At 30.1% G+C, this 24,751-nt stretch overlaps 1 protein-coding gene across 2 annotated transcripts in view; it reads right to left on the bottom strand.

Moving 5' to 3' along the window:
• LOC129959531 (prickle planar cell polarity protein 3-like) overlaps positions 1 to 24,751 on the bottom strand; it is a 206,575-nt gene that overhangs the window by 69,926 nt on the left and 111,898 nt on the right. For both annotated transcript variants that reach the window (XM_056072406.1, XM_056072408.1), the window contains exon 5: positions 16,827 to 17,042. In XM_056072406.1, the coding sequence (XP_055928381.1) occupies positions 16,827 to 17,042 (216 nt within the window). The remainder of the gene's footprint in view (positions 1 to 16,826; positions 17,043 to 24,751) is intronic.

Genomic DNA, 24,751 nt, shown 5'->3' with positions numbered 1-24,751 from the left:
CTTTCCCAAATTCATTTGAAAATTTTTTGAAGAGTAACAGTGGGCGAAAATTTTTGGTAACGAAGGGTTGAATAAAAGTGAGTGTCTATATATTAAGAAATTAACAGTAAGAAAAGATGTAAACTATAAAGTAATCAGATATAACGGAGGATCAGGAAAATATTAAAAAGGAAATGAAGATATTTAAAAAGTTTTTGAAGAGGAGCTTACGAAGAGCTTAGAGAGAATGTACCAAATACTAAATTCTGTGACGTCTATTCTCATCATTTTTAAGTAGAAATGAAATAATAACAACTATATATTTAAAATTGATAAAAACAAAAAACAAAATAGGTTACTCTATAAAAATTTTTTATCATTATTTCGTCTGTTACAAACTGTGAACTTCGCAAAAAGCAATATATATTTTTTTTATTTGCTATCACTCAACTACATTTAAAAATAATTTTTTTTCAATTAAATCTCTCTTTAACCATAAATAAATTACATAATCATAAAATCTTTTAATCAATTACAAATTATTCTTAATTCTATTGAAAATGGAAAAGAATGATTTCAGTTCAAATGAAACAGATCTGCTTACCAAAGGACGTCACAGCTGGAAGGAGAATCCCGAATGAAACTCACGTGCTCACTCAGTGTGGTCTCGTTGCTATGGTGATTGCTTTTAGCCAATTGCAAAGTAACGGTTTCGCGATCAAAGATGAAGAAAATGGCATGATTGAGGGCAGGAGTGAATTAAGCATATTTTAAGTTATGATTTTTAAAATAAAATGATTTACAGCACTTTTATGCATCATAATTATATCTTAATTAATAACTAGCTGATATTTTAATTAACAACTAGCAGCTTTGAACAGATTTTAAATAATTTCACGTACAATATTTTAAATTTAAAAACTAATTTTATATAAAATATCATAATACACACAATTATTTCATTATGTCACACAACACTACTTGATTGACTGACCTTGCGCTTTGGTCATTTGTAATAGCTTAAAAATGAAAGATATATCGTCTATTCCTTTTTTCAGTTCTTTTAAATAACTACTTTTAAGCAATAAAAAATTCCAAAAGATATAAACCCGAAATTTCTAAAAATAGTGATAGAGTAGATTAAAGCCGCGGACTGTTACTGCATTTGAGATTTATTTTGAAAAGAATTATTAAAAATTGAAAGGAATTTAGTATTACTGAAAAGATAAATTTTTGCATTTAAAATATTTCTTGCTAAATAATTTGCTTCGAAATTACGGCCGAAAAACAGCAAAAATACAGATAATTTCTAATTAGTTAGTTTTTAATAAACTTTTACACCTTGAAAAAGTACCGGTTTTCTTTCTCTTGTTCTAAAGAATGAAAGTGCAAATTTTGGTTGATATCGGCCCAGTTTTTTAAGAGGTGATATGGAACATGCACACATACATACATATTTAGCCACATTGTGTTTCATTATTACTTTATTTTAACTATCTAAATGAATAATTTAGTTAATCTTTGTTCATAAATAATTTGCTTGGAAATCAAAAAATGAATTTATGAAACATATAATTTGAATAAATAAATAATTTTGCCAATTATTACCGAAATAATTTCGGATTCATTGCATAAAAGGAATATATCTCTTTGCAAAATAACTACTGTATCTTAATAAATACCTATTGTATTCACCGAGTTAGAAAGCAAAAAATTATAATTCGATTCGAAATATTGGTAAATGACAAAGTAAGAATGATAAAAACAAAAAATACTAGTATAATCGATTTTTCTCTTCCTTTTTTTTCCAGTGTTCTTACATTTGTTTCACAGTCCATTTCAAATTATTTCATTTCTCTTCTTTTTAATAATTTAGAAGTTTTAGAAACGTGAGATCATATATAAAAGGAACATGTTTAGAAAAAGTCATCCGTAAAATACTTATTTAACAGAAGATTGACACAAAATTTCGATAAATCTGAAATTGCCTCAGATTATTACACAGTCACAAAACAAACAGTGGAACCAAAGAACTCAGACTGCTTTAACTATGATAAATTAATATATGTTCAGATTAATTCATTTATATTCTAAATACTTAAAATACTTTGCTGATATTATGAATTTAATAATGAGATAAGTTATTTATAAATATGGCAGTTTTCCAACGGATAGTTAAAAATTTTAAATGCCGGATTAAACTTGAAATCCCTGGTTTTTAAATGTTTGGAAACCTCTAAAAATACGCAAATGCATTTAAAAAAAAATTCCAATTGTCAGTCCTTACGTCATAAAATAACATTAATGACTTCTCATAGTTTCTTTCCTAGTACCTTTGTTTTTATAATTATTATATTATTTATTATTAAGCATTTTGATTCATCTTTGTCAGATATCTTAATTGTTTGAATTCAGTCACTTTAAATTTAACAATTTTTTATTGAATTAAAATACAGATCTCTAAAGAAATTAGAATTAATAACAGTTTTTTTTTAACTTTGAACAATTACCAATTACTTCCCGGTTTTTTAAAAACTTCATTCTTATTGCGCATTATTTATATATATATATATATATATACAAGGGGTATTTAAATGAAAAAGTACGAAACGACACTGTGGGTATAAATGAAAACTTTATTCAAAGTATACATCATAGGTCTGAGCACAACGATCCCATTGATTAACGAGCCGAAGGATTCCTTGTGAAAATAATAATTCAAATGTGAAAATACTTTTTTGAGCATAATTCGTAAGTTTAGTACTTGTGCAACCATTACAGTACTAGATTATTGTATATGTTTTGAAATGAGGTCTTTTGGAGAAGGTTGAAATTGTTTTCTAATTAAAGGAAATTTCATTTTTGGAGGATTGATGCCTTTTAAAATAATCTTAAAATGACATCGAAAAACACACTTTTTAATAATTTACTTTAGAGTAATAAGACTTTTCAATAAGAATTTAATTTAATGTATGAAAGGATTAGGGGAATAATTGATTCCATTTTAAGTACTTTCCCCTCTGCGTGCAAGCAGACAGAAATCTGTGGATGCGAAAGGAAAGCAACGTTAATAAAATATCGATCCGCCGAAATTGGTGTATACGCAAGCAGCCTTGGAATAATTCAGTGTAAATAAACTCAAATTAAAAGTTGGTATCTTTTTCTTTGTGTTCCAAATATTATATTGTCCATACATTGTTCTTTTGAGTAGAAGCAACATGAGTCATCCCGAAATGTCGCATGCTGCCTATCCGAACCCCAAAATTTCTACTTTTTATTCCATACCAAGTATAGATTCATAATCCGAATAATTCCTATAATCAACAAATTATTTATTACATTCCTTTTTATTTGTATAGACGTTTTATACAACATGTGGACAGAATTTGTAAAGAAAAGAAAAAAAAACTTCGTTTTATGCAGTTCTATAAGTTTAATTGCTGGGCGATTCTTAAAAAACTTTGCCAATATATGATTTCATAATGAGTAAATCGTTCGAAAAAAAAGAATAAAATTTTGAATGCAGATATTATACGATGAACGCTCAAAAACGAAATGAAATAGTTCAACTTTTACAGTTACGGTTACAGAAACAAAATCTCGAAATTTTCAAACGTTAACATCTATATTTTTTCACGACATCGCAATCCTCATAGTTAAAGAAAACTCAATATGGAATTGGAACGGTGTTTCGAAACCGAAAAATGAGGCGCGTGAGGCAGAGAAAAAAGTAAAAACTTCAATAGTGGTCATAGTGAAAAAAAAGTGAAAATAACAATCGCTGAAGACTAAAATAACAATTACATAGGCTACGACGACGCCTATGTCCAGTACAAACTGCATAGGATTTGATACACAAATTTGAAGACACTGTTGCACGTTCTGAACAATCTTCTTACTGAATGTTTTTCAGAAAGGCAGCAAGTGATAGACGAAGATCGCTTTGCAAATGTACACGAAGTTCCACATAATTCTGCGAATTATGCGGAGTTCCACTGAATTCTACGAATCGCAAAATTTCGCACTCAGTTCTTAATAAGTTACCGTATCGGTTTCAGTGCGTTCAGATGTTGCAAATGGATAATCAAAAACTCCTGCTGGATTTTTCTCGTGAATTCTTCATTCGGTTAGATGCTCAGCTTTGATTCCTTTGGAGTAATATTTTCACAGGATGATGTGAATTTTATTTCTACAATTCTATCATCACCAATTAGCCCGACCGGAAATGCAGCTAAATATACAAAACTGGGTTTACGAATAAACCGTCACCCCTCTAGATGCACGCCAAGTTTTCTTGCCAAAGGTTCAAATCCCACTAAACCTACAATGCAAGCAGAAAAGACAGGGGTAGGGGATAATTTATTGAGCGCAAGTTCCCCATTCACCTCATAACAGTTGACCTTTAAATATTCTACGGACAGATGATGCACATAATGTAATTGTACTTCCATTATACGAAGCAAAAGCGATTATGCGATACAGGATAGCAAGCACCTTCATCATTCACCCCTTTTTTGAAGAACTTGTTACCCGATGTCTACGAACGTATACGATAACGAATGCTTGTTATTAAAATAAGGTATTAGCATTTGAAAATTACAATTTTTTTTCACTATAACTGTAAGGTGAATTATTGTTTTTCACATCGTTCTTGAACACATATGGAACATTGCATATAAAATATTATTCCTTTTGTTCGAACGATAAGCTTAATAGGAGGTCATATATCGGCAAAGGTGTTTTTTTTAATACAGTCATTCTGTATTTATGAGTTTCTTTTTTATTACATTACTGTGTAGCCATCTATGCATATAGCGCAGTTATAGTGAAAAAAAAGTGTTTAATTAATACAAAAATAGCTATTTAATTTATTGTCACGAATCTTTCTTTAAGCTCCTCATAGCAATTGCGAAAAAGTCACCTAAAACGTGATTCAAATGCCTTTTAACAAAATACTATACCATAGAAATACATTGAAATATTAAATGGATTTCCTTCTTTTTCCAAGAGTTTCTGTCGAAAAGAAATTATCCCGATCAGGGTTCCTTAAACTGAGTCCCACCCCAAGACAGATCGCAATATACAACTTGAGGTTCAGTTTCACAACGTGTATATCTGCCTGGTTCTTCACAACTCAAAATAAAAATAATGAAAACCATTCTGATAAAACTTTCCTAAAAATGCATCTAAACAACTGCATTAAATAAATACTTTCCTTTTTATCATTTATTAATGCTCTTTATTTTCTAATGTCTTCAGATGGATTATGTGGCTTGAAAAAATTGAAACACCTCGTTTCTATATGAAATGGAGGTTACAGAAGATATGAAATCATTTTTTTTTTTTTTTTTTTTGCACATTCTCAACGCTTTTAAAGATTCGGAAAGAATTTCATTTACCAATTCTTAAAATCCTATTAAATGAGTTTCCGATGGAAAATACAGAAATTCTTATGAAATGGATCATTTGGTTTTCAAAAATATGATTCTCCAATCTCTACTATCTTAGTTCTGCTACAAAATAAATCATTTAAGCATTTTTTTTTTACTAATTTTTAATTTAGAATATAAAGTTAAAATGAATTAATTATATGAAAATGTATTTAAAATGTAATAAAAAGGGCACATTGGTTTGAAAATTAATAAACTTTTTTAAATATCTAAAAAGGAAGTGATTCAGTGATAAATGTAATGTATAGTTTTGTAATATTCTAAATGAGGACAGCATGCAACGCTTTTTTTCTTTTTGCAACCTTGAAAAGAAGAATGAAAGAGAAGGAATTAGTTCACTACTAGTTTTTAAAGATCTTGATAGAAGGATAATTATTTAATGAACTATCCTTTAGAAAATATCATCTATTGTGTATTTGAGAAAATCTCACATTAAAAATTTTTAAAATGGCATGGATTCATGGACGGCAATTTTCGGTCAGAAGCTGATATTATATGATGAACAAAATTAAAATAATATTAAAATCATTGTTTCAATTGAATCTAAGAATGCAGGGGAAGAAATGCATAGCCAAAATGAATGCTCAGTTTAATTTGGAAAGTAATTTAAACCGATTTCTTTATCAGTAGCGGCGAATTCAGAAAAACATCTAAATCTTTAGATTTTTTAAAACAAAAAAATGAAACAAAAACAAGATTAATAAAAATATTTTTGGAGAGCAAACTCAAAAATACAGTCAGTATTTTGAAACGAAAGTCAGTACTACAAGTCAGATGTTTCAAAAATTCGAATTTTTGTAATCATTTGAGATTTTAGTTTACAATTCATAATCATAGATATCAAGGAATCTCGAGATAATTCTTTGTCAAATTCAATAATAGTGCCATTCGTATGCAGTTAAACTTTAAATCAATCAAATAACGGTCGTTGAAAGTATGAAATTGATAAACTAGTGTATTGTCAGCAAGAAAACACAATTATACAGGTTTCGAAAACCTAGTACATCATGAAATAAGAGAAAAATCGGTTACAGATCTCCATCTTTACAAGCATGAAATAAGTCAAAACAACTAAAAAAAATATATAAACAAATATCCACGTCACCTCAAGCAAGGCGATTAAGACACGGAGTTTTTAATAAATACAACAAGTCACTTTACTTCCCAGAGATATTTAAATTCTTCCATGAAATTAATTCTTCTGGTACTTAGCTGGTTAGGTTGGTGTCTAAATGCGGAACATTCTTCTGGTATTTCGAATAACGAACACAGGCCAAGTCTTCCAGCTTCAGATTTTATCAATTTGCAAGTGGATTTAAATTTCTGAAACGCATTTCCACAAGGCAAATTAAGATGCGGATCCGGCAGGCCTAGTTGTATCAACAGCCTGTCGTGACCGAATCTTGATCCACCTTGCAACAGATTTTTTTCCATGCTTCTTAAATATTCCTCTCACTTGAAGACAAAAGAACAAGATTCACAGGAAGTAGTTCACGCTTTAGTCCACAAAATTGGTTCAGAAGATAATTTCCAATCAAGCAGTTTTAAAACAATAGTAAAAACCTTTATTCGTTCAAAAAAATGTCTAACATAATTATGCAAATTAACAGCCAAACGACTGATATCAAAAGTGTGTTATCCTTAAGAGAACTTGATGTATGCAACCACTGTTTATATTCTTTCTGTATGTAGTAAATCCAACAGTGAAGAATGGAGCAATACCATATGCTGTCCGTTTTGAAACAAAGCAGGCAAATCTTCGTATGTCAAATATACTTACAAAACTGGCTAAGATGCAGATACGGCAGGCAATGTCAAATATACGACTGTCGTAACTGAATCTTGGGCCGTCTTGTAAAATTAACTAGTCATGGCAATCCATATCTAATATTTAGAAATTTTCTTTCAAGAGAGATAAAACTAATATTTAGGTAGTTTACAAATGTTCAGAACTTTGTAGAAAGCTTTCAGTTCGGTCTCTCTTAAATGCAGTAAATAGTTTTAGAGAGAAAGCAATTTTACTTCATGCCGACCAATAGGTTCTCACATTCCATGTTACTGGTGATCCACTGACTGATGATGAACTCAGAAAAGATTCACTTGAAGAAAGTTTCCGCTGTATAAATAAATTTTTATATATTGAACAACAACTAAGAAGAAATTATATTCTTCATTACAATTACGTTTTATTTCCATCACAAATAATTCACAATGAAGGCAATAATAATAAAAAAAATCAAAGATCTTCAAGACCATTATTCTATTATGTTCAGCCTAATGCTCTAGACAAGACATTGATAGTCTATTTCTTTTATGCTTCTCTTGGTGCACTTTTGATGACGACTTTTTACTTTAAGATGGTTTAAAACACGAAGATTTAATGCAAGATAGATAAAGATAATGTTTCGCCGAGCCATATTTAATATATGCAAAGCTCAGCGTAATATTATCTTGAACCATCATTGCATAAACATCGGAAGTTTTCTTGAGTAGTAAGTTCGACGTTCAACTGAATTTTCATACATGTAGTTAACCGAAGATGACGAATCTCTAATATTCAATCTCTTGAAAAATAGAAGTACATTTTCTGACAAATATTATAAGAGGGAAGGAAAATGCTTTTAGATGTTATATCATCACGCTTCTTTCGAAAAAAATGAAGAAAAAAATATGGTAGAAATATCAATTATAAAGAAGTAAATTATACAAAAATACTAAAAATTTACAATGAGCAAAATGATATATTTTTACTGAGAAGTAATAATTTAAACTAATATTTTAGTCATTTGTAAGAATATTTTTAATCTGAAAAATTTCATAGTCGGTGAGTATAAAGTTGCCCGCTTACGATGCGAAATTAATATTTTAAAAAATAGGAAAAAATAATCCATTCTTTATCATTCATTATAATTCATCCAATTTTAATGATACAAGTATTAAATGTTTGTTGCTTTTGCTGTTAGTATACAGTTACAAGAAAAAGAAAAATTTGAGTATTTTTTTAGAAGAGTAACTATAGAGGATAGAGTAGCTATTTAAAATGTGTCACTTTTAGAAAATCAATGGGCAAGATTGTTTCAAAGACTAATATTTTCCATATTATTTGGTATTTTGGCCTTTTTCATATTTTCCATCTTATTTGGAACATATTTGCAATTTACAGAAACTACTTATCTAAAAACAGGTTAAAAAATAAAATTATTCAACCTTTCTCCAACACCATGCATATATTAATAGAAAAAGTATAGAATAACGGATATTTCTAGCACGAGATTTAAATTTTATGTAAAGAATTTCTCTGCAAATGAAATTACAGAATCGCTTTTCACTCTTCCAGGTATTTCGAATTGTCTCAAACAAGGAGTAAGGTAAATAATTTAGTCCTTCTTATCAATAAAATAATAATCAGCATTTTTATAATCAAATTATTGCATTTATACTAGTTACAATATGGGTTACAAATAGCTACTATAAGGATTGTTGCTTGAAATAACGGTACATAAGAAATTGTATTGAAATTAATACATAAAGAAAAACTAATTATATACAAAAAATAAAGCAATTTTCAATTCATATCAAGCTTTTGTCTTTTACATTATTAAGGGAATCGTTCTGCGATACTTATTAATTAACAGTTTGTCTTAAAATATAGGCAATATCCACTTATGCAAATAATTAGTAAATTATCATTTTAAATGCTTATAACATATCTTTAATAGCATTAATAGAAATTTAAAGTATGTAATCTTATTCCAGAATAAATCTCTGGTAATTGAAAGGCCAAAGCGGATGGAAAAAAAAATCAACAAATAGTTACAATACAATTGAATCTGGATCCAAAATGCCTTAGTAAAAGTGAAAAGGAAAATAATGTACGAGGATCACCGGTAAACTAACCAACAAGTCAATGCCCAAGGAGAAATTCTAAACTTCCCCCGCAAAAATATATTTTTCTTAGAAACAATTTCTAATATCTCAATGCACCAGTAGAAGTACGGAATGATTCAAAAGGACCAATTAAAAGACAATACATAACAACAGACTAGCATAATATGTCGAGCTAAACTGCACAAAGTTGTCCATCAAACAATTCTTTATTAATATTATTGTTTTTTCTTCCCGCTGATCTGGATATATCAAATATAGTAAGTACCAAGCGTACTAAATTTCACCCAATCCAAATGTTAAAACGGAGAACGCCCTACTATTCATTCAACTTTAAGACAGGAAAAAGAGAAAATAATCCAATCTCTTGTCTTATTTTCATTCCAAGAAGCCGATTTCCATAAGGATGAAATAAATAAAAATGAAAAAAAACCCCAATAAATTCAGATTAAATATTTTTTTTAATGTAATAATAATTCCATCTTCGTAAAAGAAAATGTAAAATCAAACTGATTCGACAGCGCCGAATTTCACTTGTTTAGATACCTCAACCTCTAATTTTCAAGAAATATTCACCCAAAATTAATGTGAAGTATTCTACATGCTCACTGCCTTGTCAAAGAAGAACTAATGAATATGAAAGGTTATCCCCATCCCACTTCTTTCAGAAACGTCATTTAGATCCTGATTCCAATGAACTATACATGATCCAATGAACTCAGAAATTCAATTTTATTCGATTTGAATGACAATAATCAATACAAGTTGTAAGTTTGGTACCCGTTTTCGTAATTTAACCTTTTGGATATAAAAGAAAGACACACAGAAAATATTACTAGCTTCATTTCCTAAGAAAATAAATATTCACATAATTTTCCATAAAATCAAGGTAATTCCAAGAACACAGAGTCATGGTATGAAGACACGCTTTCTAAAAATAATGGATGCTAAAGAAAGGGACAGTGCTATTTTTCTTTTATGACACTCAGTATATTAGAATATGCACTTCATTTCAGTTCTGAAGAGACGCCACCAAAAAAGAGCCTTAGCAATTAAATCGCATAGAAAGCTTCTTCACTGAAGTTAACCCATAAGATAGTCAAAGACAAGACCTTGCCGCACATCATTACTTAATACTGTTTGGCTAAATCTTGTCTAAAACCAGCTTATAGAATTTTCAACTGCATTGTAAGGATTTCGTCAGTCAATGTCAAAGGTAATGAATAAATGGAAAAAATTAGTTCAAGCCTGCCAAACATATACATGAAAGGACAATATAAAGGCATACCAAAATTTTATTCGTGTATCAAATTTTCCTAAAACAGGAATACAAATTGAAAATGAAGAAAGCTTTTCAGAGGCGAGATGCAGATCTTATATAGAGAAAAAATTAATGTGGCAATCATAATTAGACACAACAACGCAGAAATGAAAACAAGATATAAATTTTAAAGATGCATAAATATATTTATAGACAGCACTTTTGTAATTCTAACTTTTAAGAACGCCACGCATTTATTTTAATTTGGTCCCCTCCATTCTTACTTTTTTTATGATTATAGTTTTATGATGTTAAAAAATAACAATCAACATAAAAATAAATAGACAAAACTATGGGAGCAGTGGGTAAACTGATTCATTTTATTGCTGAGTAACTTAAAAAGGTTTTCTTATTTAAAGGAAACACGGAAAAATTTCTCATGATGTAAAGATTAATTTATCCAAGGTGGTTATAATTAAAGTTATTCAACTCTCATTTATGTAGAGACCTTTCTGGTTGACGTATATTGTTGAAACTTGATTTCCATGTTATTCGGACCATGGTGAAAAAAAAAAAAACTGCGATAAAAATTAATAATTCACATTTCGACAACCAGACAAAAAAGTGGCGCATAAAGAACCAAAACACAAATTTGAAACATATAACTTTATTTAATCATATCATTTGTTCAGTGTGTATTTTGTTTGGGCAATCATGTATTACGAAGCGTATGAAAACGTGTACAACAGCAGAGCGATGCGCTTGTGGAATTGCACAGTATGATGGTATTCTTGCTTTCAGTTCAAGTAGAATCCATATGCTTTATCAATAAACACGATTTTTCAGGAATCCCCACAACCAGAAATCACAAGCTTGGAGAGCGGGGAAGCCAGGCAGTCAGAAAATGCCCCGTAATTGATCGATCATCCCTCCCCCTGCAAGTGGTCACGAAACAGCTCCTTCATTTGTTGGGAAATATGAGGTGTTGCAAAACTTTGCATTAATCGCATTCTTGCAAGGCAGGAATGACTTGCTATCGTAGAAGTTTACAGTAACATTCACCTGTGATGGAACGTCTTTTAGAACCCCGAAGAGTGCTCTCCTCAAATTAAATGGGGACAAGAATGAAATTAGCAGCAATACTTTCCTGGCAGCACACTTAGTTTCCCAGTTCTAATGCACATGCCCAGACTAGACAAGCAGATGTCAAGACAGGGCTCAGCATGAAAGTATAAGCACGCATTTTGTTTTCCCAAGACATTTCAGAATTCCAAGAAATTAAGGGATATAGTTTACGTTAATTATCTCAGAATTTTTGTTTTACAAATTTAAGGTTCGAATTCCAAGTTAAGCCTTTATCTACAATGACACCAAACAGTTTGGGTTTCTGAGACCGGGAGATTTCGATAACGTTTAGTTTAACGTAGATTTGATTGATTTTGCTATTTTTCCAGAAGAAAACTGATATAGTTTTAGCTGTATTTATAGATATTTTCAAATTCGAGAACCAGCTTTCAAGAATTTGAATATGTTTGATGCTAGTATGATGTATTTTATGTTCCTGTTCTTGTCCAGTAGTGCTGTATTACCTACGAGTACACAGTTTTATGTTCAATTTTTGTGAAATATACAGTTATGTGTTAAATTTTTTGGGTAAACCATTGATAATAGTATTGATACTAGCACCAAGCTGATTGATACTGAGTAGAGGGTGACGAAAAATGTTGCCCCTTGTGGTACACCAGTTTTTAAGGTGAAAGTGGACATTAGATTTTCTGATAAAAAAGAAGACAACAATGAATTTAACACGAGGGGTGGGAGTATTACATGGAATTAAGTGTAAATAAGTCCACTTAGCCACACTCTGTCAGATGTTTTTTGAATAACGAGGGAAACCACATCCGTGTGTTTTCTATTCTGAACGCCAAAGGATATAAATTCAATAACTGAATACTTGATGCACAGTTGGGTTTGAAGCCAAACTGAATGGGAATTAGAAGATCATTACTGTACAAGTGATTATTTAATTCTTGTAAGATAGAATGTTCAGCTATTTTACTGATATTTAGAAAAAGAGATAGGTCTGTAGTTGAAGGGATCAGTTAGACCTTTGTTAGGCTTTAAGATAGTAATAACGATAGCAGTTTTTCAAGTCTGGGGAAAATGTTTTAGCTTACCCCTTTGCACTCGGAAAAGTAATTCGATGCATAATTATTCATCTAATGCAAGGATTTGTTTATTCCTCTAAAAACTAAATACGTATAATTGTTTTAAGTTAAATCTTCCCAAAATATTAATCTACCTCTTGTTACCACTCCGTAGATATATTTAACAATAATATATTTAAATAATAATAATAATAAAAGGTCAAAAGGATGCACCACCTTGAATGGTGCCAGAGAGGAAATATCTGACTGCAAAAGTTAATTACAAACTGATGATAATATAAAGTGTAAGTTTGGTGGTGAGTGGGAGGTTTTTAACCAGTTTGTTAAAGATACCGTGTATTTGATTGTTTATATTATGTATGTATGTATGTACATTGTTAATGTTGGATTGCATTTAATTTTTTAAATATAGCTGAAAAATTGTATCGCGGTAGATAATTTTACGGTACTGACTACTGGCATTTTAAATGTTCCTAATTTGCATAGTAACCGTTCTACATTGCATGAAAGGCGCCTTCTAGTGGCCAAAATTTAAACTATAATTTTTTGTCGTTATGTTTTGTCCATGGTTTACAGAATGCATAATTCAATCAGAATGGTCTCTACATAGGTCTGAGTAGGCTCTCTTTAATTATAACCGCTCTGTACTTCATTTTTTAATGCAATTCCACAATTAATCAGCTGGTTCGTCGCTGTCTCCATCAAAGTTTTGTTGCTAAATAAATATCAACAAACATTATTTTTTAAGATAAATATTTTTACTAAGCTTTGATGCTACTTCACTGCCTTTGTCACAGTTTTTGAACAGCATAAGCTGTTGTCAGTAGTTTTATGATACAAAGCAAAATATTTAATTCGTTTTATTCGTAAATTTAAATCCGCCAATTTAACACTATTTTTATTTCAGCGTTTCCAATCTTCATAGGAAACAGAAGGAAATTACGGCAGAAAATTGGGTTCCTTTATACTTTTTTCCTACTCAGCACTTCTCTCAGAGGGAAAAATAATACTTCAACCAATCGTATCTGCGCAGAAAACTACATGCGCAGAAAAAAAGCGCTATCTGTCTTTACAATGGCTTTCGGCTAATTAGCGGATTGAAAAATTACAGTCCCAGAGATTCTAAAAATGAAATTTCAAACGTTTTACGACTCCGATAGGTCCCAAAATATCTGAACAAATAAGAAGAGGAAGGATAATGAATTACAAATAAAAAAAATGGAACATTCTTTACTGTACTCAAATGTGACTGAAATTTCCAGTAATAGAAACGGTGTTTTCAATAATTATTACTCACAAATGAAGAGGAAACTGACAAAATTTCCGTGATTCCAATATTACTCAGTACAATCCTATTTGAAATTGTCCATTCATATTTTAAGAATACCAAAATAAGAATAAAACAAAAACAGATCAAAAAAGGAATTTCTAAAATATATCAATAATTGTGTTCTCGTTTAAAAACAGTGCAGTTCACTTATGGTAGATAAAAAAATATAAATAATGCTTTTTTCTTAAGAGGAATTAAATACATCTCGGAGCGTACAATGATTCGGCATAGATTCCGTTTCAATGTATAGAAATGAAGGATTCAAAGTTGCATAGTTACATTATTCGAGCAGCCAAGAAGCAAATAATAAATATATATCTTGATTTTTGCTGACCTAGTAGAAAGGTAGCGTGCGCCGGTAACTCTCAAAAGCAATCGATGGCATCATTCAGTCACGGTGACCTATTTTGGAAGGTTTCCTTCACTTTGAAAAATCTAGGCCACTCATTTGAGGTGGAATTCATTCAATACTGTCTTCTATATACATATTTCAGATAAATATTAGATAATGGACATTAATATAGAATGAGGAAGAACATTTTTGCTTTGGACTATTTATTTTTTCTTAGTTCCGGAATCTGTCTAATATTTGCTTCAATACTTCATACGGAAAATCCTTAAATAAAGTGAATAAAACAAATTTTTAAAAATATACTTTTATAACTAAATCAAAAGTCATAATTTTTTTTCTCTTTTACTTATTATTCATTCTTATGAATAATATGGAATCTTGAGACCAATTTTTTCTGAAATTCACTTTTAGGTGGTGCCAAGCGTTCAAACTCAAAATTTAACTAAGGGAATGGATTAACTGATGCACTGTCGCCTAGATCACACAACAAAACAATTTTAAAAAATAACGCCTTAGAAATTGGTTCAAAAATGGATTTAAAAACTTTCGTCTTTACAAACGTGAAAATAGTTGTGTCAAAACAGCTGAAGTTGAAATAGTGATGGCTTTATCAAGAGAAAAAAATGCTGAAAATACCTTCTAATGGAAGCATCCATGTTGATAACCAACTTTATTTTATACTTTCAGTAGTAGATATTACCTTTTCCCCAATAATTCACGAATTATTGATTGGAAATATTATAAACTGTGTCCAGCTAAGTTAAAGAATATAACTACATATTGTATGAATTTTATCTATGTTCATGGCACAACGTCTTCTATAAGTAAAATCTCATTGATATCTTTTAAATCTGAATTCAAATTTGGAAATAAAATGATCAGCACTATTATAAATTCACTCATCTAAAATATTCTTCAGCATTATGCTCGGAAACATTTTCTCCAGTTGTCTGCTTTGCACATATTACAGGAACCCTGATTTCACTGTTAACATATTTAGATTCTTTTCGTAGAATCTTTGAAAACATTTCGAAATCCATTTTTTTTTTTTTTTTTTTTTTTTTTTGTTATTCAATTTCTCAGCTACGCGTTTTTACGTGTCACTCGTGTCCACGTAAAAATCTCTTTTACTTAGTTTCATACTAAGGAAATGTCCTACGTAGGACTCAAAATATTTCATTGTTAAAGAGAGGCAATAAATTGTCACTTCTAGAGCAACGATAAAGTTCACCTTTTACAGTAATTACAGTACTATTAATTCTGTGAAAGATGGACTTTATACATAGTAACATAAATACTATTCTACATGTTTTCCTTTATTAATATTATACTATTTATATATTATTTCATCAAGTAACATCACGACAGGAACGAAGAGCCATTTCAAAGTAAAAAGAGTGGCTTGCCTCGCAACCTGTTTTGTTAGACACACAACATATTGCTTTTCAATTACTTTTTAATTCCTTCATTTCAATTTTTTCGACTTGGAAATAACTGTTTTTGTATATTGACTTTTTAACTGAAGCAGATACAAAAACACATATGCTGAAATCTCTTACCTTTTAAAAAAAAACTAACCACATGAATTAACACTAGCCATGCAGCTATATGTAGGGGGGTATACAATATGTCAAATCATCTGACATTCTGAGAGGGAGGAATTTCCTCTCTCGCAAAATATTATTTAAGAACTGAAGAAAAAGGATTCCGCCCACTAAACACCCTTTTTTTTTTTATCGATCTTAGATAAATTGGTTAGAGGCGGTATGTTTCTGAATAAAACGCAAATGATAAAACAAGTGACGCCGTGCTATGAAACAGAATCAGAATGCCGTAATCTTACAGTTATCGGTAAAAATGTAAATGAAATCGAAAGTTAAATCCCATGTACCATGTGTATGTACTGAGTGTGTCAAGGAAAGTACTTTTCCAGTAGTTAAACGATTTTAATCATGGACATGCGGGCATAGCTGACATAACACAGAGATTAATTATTACTATACAGAAAATCACAGCACTATTGAAAAACTACGCTTAATGATATAAACTCTGTCCCATACACACTTGACAGAAAATGTTGATTTTACTAACATTTTCTACTGAAAAAGATGATTACCAGCTGAATTTGCTTGGCACGACGTTAATTGGTTTGTCCTTTCTTTTTCTATAAACGATATATCACAACTAATTGTTTTACATTAGATTTCTCTTCATCTACACATCCATTTACTGCAGAAATCTTAATGTTCTATCACATGGAATAATGCACTTTAGGACCACAATCAAAATTTCACGTGGGTATCCGTTATACTACCAATATCAAACTGAAATTTGAAAGTATTTAGATCTTGATGAACATCAAATGATTTAATATTGAAAAAATGAGGAAAAAATATTTTACTTCATCGCATGCAGCACACCGTGGCTTGGTCTGCTCTGCATAGTGTCGTTCGCAGTAAAGCGCGCCATCCAGGATACAATACGTGAGATCGACCAGCAGTTCCTTACACACTGTACAATAGAAACAGGAAGGATGAAAGGACACGTCTTCACCAAGCTTCGGGGCGACGACACACAGCTCACCCACACACAGTTCTCCTTGACATTGTTGGCACTCCTAAGAATATTACAAACAAAATTAGATTGGTCACTTTTCAACTTTCACCTTTCTTCGCATGATCACAAAGATATTGGATTTCCCCTTCCCACCTTCTAGCTATGCTATCAATAAATCTAGAATCAATTACAAAGAGCAATCCGAGTATGTCGTAAATTTTTAATACAACTAATTATATACATTGTTTTCATTATTTTTAGAATAGAATGAGTTGCTTGTAAAAATCCTTCCTCACGAATGAAAGTAGCTGTAGAGAAATTTATCTATAATCACATTTCATGATTATATTTTCCGTGAAACAGACAACATTATTAAGAAACTGAATTTTTTTTTCAGAAATGTACAGGCAGACTGTACTTGATAGACTAATCTATTTTTTTTTGGGGGGGGGGAGATATTTGTTTTTCTGCGTTCAAAAATCAGAACTTACAACATACTTAATAAAAGCGTCATTGGTCACTGAGCCAGCAATAACATTATTTTCTAAAATCACAGACGTATACTTTGCTCAAAAATTGACGCTGGAGCAACAAATTGCCTTTATTTCATGTTCATCAATAAAGCCAGTTCTTAAGGCAAAATACTTCATTGCTATGTTGGATTAGATCAAATGGTCAAAAAGATGATAATTCAGCGATGGCGCATATATTATAACAGTAGAACACGGTTAGAATATTCAGGATTAACCCCTTCATTTACGATGACGAGTTTGATGCGCGTATCAAATTATTTAAATTTTAAATTTGTGAAGTATTAAAGTAAAGTATTAAGCGCTCGCTTGATTTAAGTTTTTAAATTATGCGAAGGCATTAAATTAAAATATAAAAAATCACTTAAAAACGGTTCAAGAACTCAAATGTCATTATATTATTATAGGAATTAAAATAATAAATTTCCTAAATAGTCATCTAATTACAAAGTTAAATAAATTCGTTGGTCAAGGGATTAAATATTCCAGGATATTTTACCAGACGAGAAATGATTTCAGAAGTTCAAAAATATGTCTTCTCACTATTCGTTCGAATGCTTGCTAAAGCACAATATTTGTCGTTTATCTTTCGAAAATGATAATTAGAAACTATTTCTATCATCTCTTTAATCTTAATCATCTGCTCATTGGCAGAGAAATTTTAATATCATAAAAAAAAAAAAAAACGTTGCACGATATAGGAAAGAGAACTAAATGTGATTTTTTAAAAACATAGATTGTTTTTCTTCAGCTTTCTTCTTTAAAAAAAACCTGAAAGGAATGATTTTTCAAAAACATAGATTGTATTTTTTCCGCTTTCTTCTAAAAAAAACCCTGAAAAGAATGATTTTTCAAATCAAAACGATTGCAATCAATGAATATAAAATGTTAAAAATTGAAATAATACCATTGCCTTCTTTGATATGCGCTTTAAGTCCTAAAATTCAGCACAATTTTCATCTCGTGGTTTCAAGAGCAAAACATGCCGAAAAATTAAATCAAACTGACTGACAATTCTGTTTAAAATCTAGAAATAAACTATTTCAACTCTTGTTTCGTCAATCTCTAAAAAATGCTCCTTTCCCACAATTATGACAACAAGGTTCTAGTGAATTAAATTAAGTTTTTGGAATTAAGCGTTCAGGCAGAAAATGTTTCACATAAACTTTTGAGATAATTGTTTAAAATGTATCAATATTTTTGTGATGACTATTATAGTTTAAAAGCTACGCAATAAACGTTTTCATTTCAAACATTTAAAATATTTTCATCAGATTGCATCACGATAGAAAAATTTCAATTATCCATGGAATGTCAAAAACGGACAATAATTATTGACTTTCAATATGTATGTTGATTATATTTGCAATGAACATATTTTTTAGAAAAGTAATTTTACATTCCTAGTTTGCGACTCATACTCTGAATGAAGTTCTGTTTTATTAAAGAAAACTATTAGATGCAATATGTTAAATGCAAGTTAATAAGTAAGTTGGAAAGGAATATTTACCTAGTATTTTTTAATTGTGTATGTTGTTATGAGAATTTTATGACGAATTTTAAACAACAAAGAAATTGCGAAGTGAGAAGATAGGTATGCCAGGAAAAAAATTAATTCTAAAAATAAAGTAATACAATCATTGCTGACCTCAAATTTGTAAAGCAAAGTCTATCGAAGATTCCCGGTAAACAAATTGAAAATTAAGTAACTCGAAATGATAGATTGCATATTATGACAAATCGGATAAAAGAATGGAAAAACTGTTAATATATATCACGAAAATAAAAGGAACATGTTTTCAGATTTGATTTTCAAAAAGTCCAAATAAATCCAATAATTACATATACAAAAAAAGAACTGTTAATGGAACAAAATATACTTTTATTAATTAATGCAAATGATTTGGTCTTTCTTAATAATAAAAACTTAAAATTTTACACTCCGACATTCTAGAAATAGCTATTTTTTTCCCCCTACAATGTTAAAAATGATATCAAATAAAGAGTTAATATGCAATAAAAAATTTTACAATACTATAACTTATTTTTCTTACCTCAGAATATTCGATATTTAGTAATTAATGCCTTCTTCATCTCAACCGAAAGAGTCTATCGAAACAAAATGTTTTAAAAATATAAAATAGCTGTCGTTTATCCAGTCATCCCTGAGAGAGATTGTTTTTCCGCGGCTTCGAAACTGATGCTTAGCAGCCATTCTTCGCCGCAAACAAATGAACATCAGTCCTTTAGTTGTGGTCATATACTTTTCAACAACAAAAGTGCGCCAAAGCGAGTAACATTTCACGAAGCAAGCCACTCAAGAAGTCGAATCTAACACATCTCGCATGCCCGCTCTCGGCCGGTTCTCCCCCTCTCAGTAATGCAAGAAGCCGAAAACAGCTGCACTGTAAATTGACCTCGAAAGCCTTTTTCAAGTAAATATATCTGCTCTTTCTTTCTTTTTTCCATCCAATTGACTGATATATAAGGGTTGAAGACAGCAAATTGGGTAGAAGAGCTTAGCTTATGGGCAGATGAAAACTTCCTTCTAGCTGCAAGATGGATAGAAACCAATACACGACACTGATAGGGAACATTTTAAAGACCGGAAGTAAAAGGCCATCGCATAGCAACCAAGTCATAGATAACTTCTGTGATTTGTGAGCATGTGTAACGTGTGCAAAGTAAAGGAAACAACCATTGGCAGCAATCGCATCGCTCATTTCGAATAGAAAATAAATATTTTCTTAAAAGGAGAATTACGCTTGTAATTTACATTCAGAGAAAGATATATTTTAAAAATTTAATAACATTTCGTGCTTCCCCCCCTCTTTATTGAAAGGTGAAAGCAATAGACTTAGCTATTTTTCCTTTATAAAACTGTAAATAGAATGTAATTACTGATAAATGCATAATACATTTAGAACTAGCTTAAGCTCTGTGGGGGCCTATAGGCAAAGCGAAGATCATCTCAAAAATTCCAAAACCTAATATTATAATGAATTTTAATTTAGCATCTATATAAACAATTAAGTAATAAACGTTACCATTAACTGAAACAACAAAACATTTGATTCTGGATCGCTTGCAAAAGAGTTATATAAAAAGACTTTTAAATTCTAAAGTAATTTTAAACACAATAGAAGAAAACTACAAATCTTTTCAATGCATTGTAAAAACTCAAATAAAATGTTTGCCATTTACTTGTGAGTCATTTTGCCAAATGAATTAAATGAAATTTAAAAGATTGTTTGATTTTAATTTGAATATGTAAGAAACAAAATTTTTGGTAAATCAAATGAAAGCACAAAATTAGACAAATATTCAATAAAAAATATCTCAGGGCCCCACAAAGTTGTAATTGCCTATCTGATAAATCGGCCATGGATGCATTGTAAAAGGCCTCGATATTCTGTCCTTCCTTCCAGGCTTCTAACTCGGGAATCTAGAGGAGGAGGGAAAGCACCGGACAAAATCCAATAATAAAATAAAATAAATTCAGAGGGAATGAGACAAAAAAATAAACGCATTACTTGCATATTTGCAATTGTTTTCACTAATTCTGGCAAATTCATTTAATTTAGTCATTTCATGGTGGTATTATTCCATAAATTTACACAAATTAGCTTTTGCAAAATTGTATCTAGTTAATTAATGGACCGTCTTTAGATATTAATGGCGGAATAATTCTTTACAATGTAATGTGATTACCCCCTCCCACCTCCAACGTATGCGAAATATATAAAAAATTCCTACCTATAAATAGGGAATATTTTTTTAAAATTTGATTTAATAAGTAACTGTAAAATTAAGATATTAATACAAACTAAACTTTTTTGAAACATTGGCACATCAGACAAAATTTATAAATAAAGTGTGATTAAATGAGCTAAATTTTTTTGTAAGTTTCATAATTCGGCGAATCGTCAGGAATATTGATTAGAACGTAGAGAGTATAAACAGATCTCTGTCTATCTAAAAATTCCTTTCGACGGAATATTCTCCAAGCTTAAAGATTCATATATCTTCGATGAAAAAATAATGATTTGAATGTCAGCAACCAAAACATAACATTTTATAATAAGAAATCAATTACCAAGTTCATTTGGTAATAAATTTGCCATTATTACAAATTCTCTTAATTTAATAGTGTTTACACACAGCTTTTGAAAAATTACTTTATTGACTGTACAAAGCGCTTTTTTTAAAGCAAAATACAAAGCTTTGAGTACATCATTTTAAAATTCTAGTTTTCCCCCCATTATTTTTCAAATTTATTAGATATACCTTTTAAAACATAAATATTACTAACAAAATTGAGCTCCCTGAGTTAGAATCATTTAACGTTTCATCTAAATTAGAAATACTGGCGAGTAAGGATTAAAAAGAGAGAGAGAGAAGCAAAAGAGAAAAAAACCACCTGTTATCTTACTGACGCCTTCAAAATTTGCTTTTTCAGAATAAGAATGTGCAAGCCAGGTTTTTGCACTTTTGATCCTATACATGATTGATTTTAACGGTTAAATAAAAAATAATGTATTATTTTATTCCATATATTTTTTAGTACAAAAATACTATAATATACTTAATATTGAAATTAACATCATAAAAATATATACACTTTGAATCTATTTAACATTTTCTAAATTGTTTAACAGATACAAAAAAAAAAAAAAAAAAACTGTACTTTACTGTACCAAAACTAAAAAAAATACACAGAAAATAATTCAATAGAAATTCTGCTTCTGTAACAACAAAAAAGGTAAGAAAAAGATGATTTCTAAAAATATTAATATTTTTTTCAAATTATAAAGTTTAGTAAAAAATGTTCTCTTTCATTATTGTAGTGCAATGAACATATTTTAAAAGTAACGAACCTTGTAAAAACTATGATCTCTTGTAAATAACTTGTTTTCACGCATTAAAAACTTTCGATGTAATCGAAAATAACTATCTTAAAATTTTAAAAATGATTTCAAACGAAAAAAAAGTCATTTGCTCATTTATGTTTGCTTCAATAATAAGTACAGGTCAAAGGTACAAAAGTATACTATGCCATTGACCACCATGTGAGATTCTTTAAAATAATTATTAAAAATGTTAAGATTGAAAATTTTAGTCATTTTTAAAGCGTGATAAATGTAAAATTAAATAAGAGTTAAGTCCAGCATTCGCAACAAAAATGTAAAATTACATGCGAAGCCAATAAAAAATTGACATTCAAAATCGGTCAGATACAAAATTCTCCACTGCATCGAAAAACAAAGTATGTTCGGTTTAGAAACTTTATACAATTCTAATATATGCATAGTAGGTGAAATTTGGTACTTTCCAGGGCTGGTGGCCAAGCAGCTCAAATTGTGTCTCGTTTAGTTATAAATAGATTTTCTGCCTTCTTTCCCCCTTTTATTACTTTCCCCTCATTTTTATTGATCATGACCTAATTGTATCAGAATAGCAAAAACTTTTTTTTTAAGTTGGTGTCTGGAATTTTTTAATTGATTTTTAGTATATTTGGAGTGATAATTTTAAATATGAGAACAATTTTTCACCTACTTTCTGACATTTAGTGTAGCTGAATTATAAAATATTTCATTTTTTAAAGAACAGTTATTGCTCCAACAAACAAATCATAAAGAAAAAAGGAAAAAAATATTATTTGTTCGAGCACAGAATGTCTTAGAATAAAAAATATGTTACCATAGTTTTGCTCTTAGAGAAGATTAAGCTTATGAGCATTAATGGGTGATTTGAGTATACCTCAAACCAGTTAACAATCTTCTTGGTTAGCAAAGAGACCACCTGAAATATTTTTGCTTTTTATGCTGATGGAATAGCAGAATCAAACAATAAAGCTGGATAAAAAATAAAAAAAGTATAATCTAGTAGAGAAAATATGGTTGCTGAAGAAAGAAATGTTATTTGTGTACTCACTCGGAGGAGGTAGAATCATTAAAACTACGGTTAATGAAACAGTTTCATGAAATTTCTTCATCAGAAAAACCCTTGCTTTGCGTATTTAAGACAAAAAATAGATATAGGACAGACAATAGAAATAGGATAAATATAGGATTTCACAAAGAGCGCAAAGAGTGTATTTCATTGTTCCTTGCTGTTAAGAAGATTGTTGGTAACCACAAGACTGAAAATTAATTTGATTTAGCTAATAAAAAGCTTAACAAGTTTAGCATGAGATAATTCATTTTTCTCTCAGTCATTTAGATAAGTTTCCTAAAACTCTTCGCAGTCATAGTAAAGATCATGCGTGTGCGAAGGGAAATGAATTCATTAGTGCAAAAAAATAATGGAGAACCAACACCAGGGCAGGAGGAATATTCATATGATAACAATCGCAATCCTCAAAGAATAAACAAATTTCACTGAAAAATATCAAACAAAAGAAAATTTAGCAGAGAAAAAAACACTGTTTCTTCTGTTTTTGCTTAATTCTGATTTTTAATTTTCAATTAAACTATTATAAAATTAAAGGAGCGTTTTTGAAATATCTTGTTTGAATACAAACCCTCAGTTACCCTCAATTATGATATCTTTAAGAAATTTTTCACTTCATGAGGGACATCAATACAGTTTCAACAGAGCTACCATATTATTAACTATAGAACAGAATAAGAATTGATTCAAAACTTAAGGACACGCTATACGATACTCTGAGAGAGAAAGAAGAATCAATATTATCCATTCTCTTTTTCGCAAAAGTACACTACGATATTCCCGTGCCGATCACAACTGTTACAATGGTGCTTGGCTAATGGCAATTTTTTCTAATAATACAAGGGGTGATCAGAATTAAAATACCCTACTCTGAGCTCCATTTACAGCGAACTACTCAGTATAAAAGTTTCAAAATTGCTGAACATACTATTCAATACATCGGGAAGCGGAAAAATCGCTTCAGAAGCACCGATAGGTGGCGATGTACAAAAGATCGACACAAAAAACAAACACATGAAGTATGGAATTTTTCCTTTTTAATTTCTTTTGCTGATATGGAAGAAAAAGAGGATAAAAAAATGAAATTTAAGCTGTCATTTTAACTGCAGTTTTGCATTGTAAACACAAAAATTTGCATAAATCCTTGGTTTGCAGCTACTGTTCTGGACAAAAAGGGGATAAAACTGGGAAAATATCATTCTTATTACCGATGGCTGTCACGCTGCCAGAACGCGCTTTGCTTGTGAAGTTGCTTTATGAAAACAAAGGAAATGCTGCAGCTGCACTT

Source organism: Argiope bruennichi, chromosome X1 (assembly GCF_947563725.1).
Source record: "Argiope bruennichi chromosome X1, qqArgBrue1.1, whole genome shotgun sequence".
NCBI lineage: Eukaryota > Metazoa > Arthropoda > Arachnida > Araneae > Araneidae > Argiope > Argiope bruennichi.
This window is presented reverse-complemented; position numbering and strand designations above follow the sequence as displayed.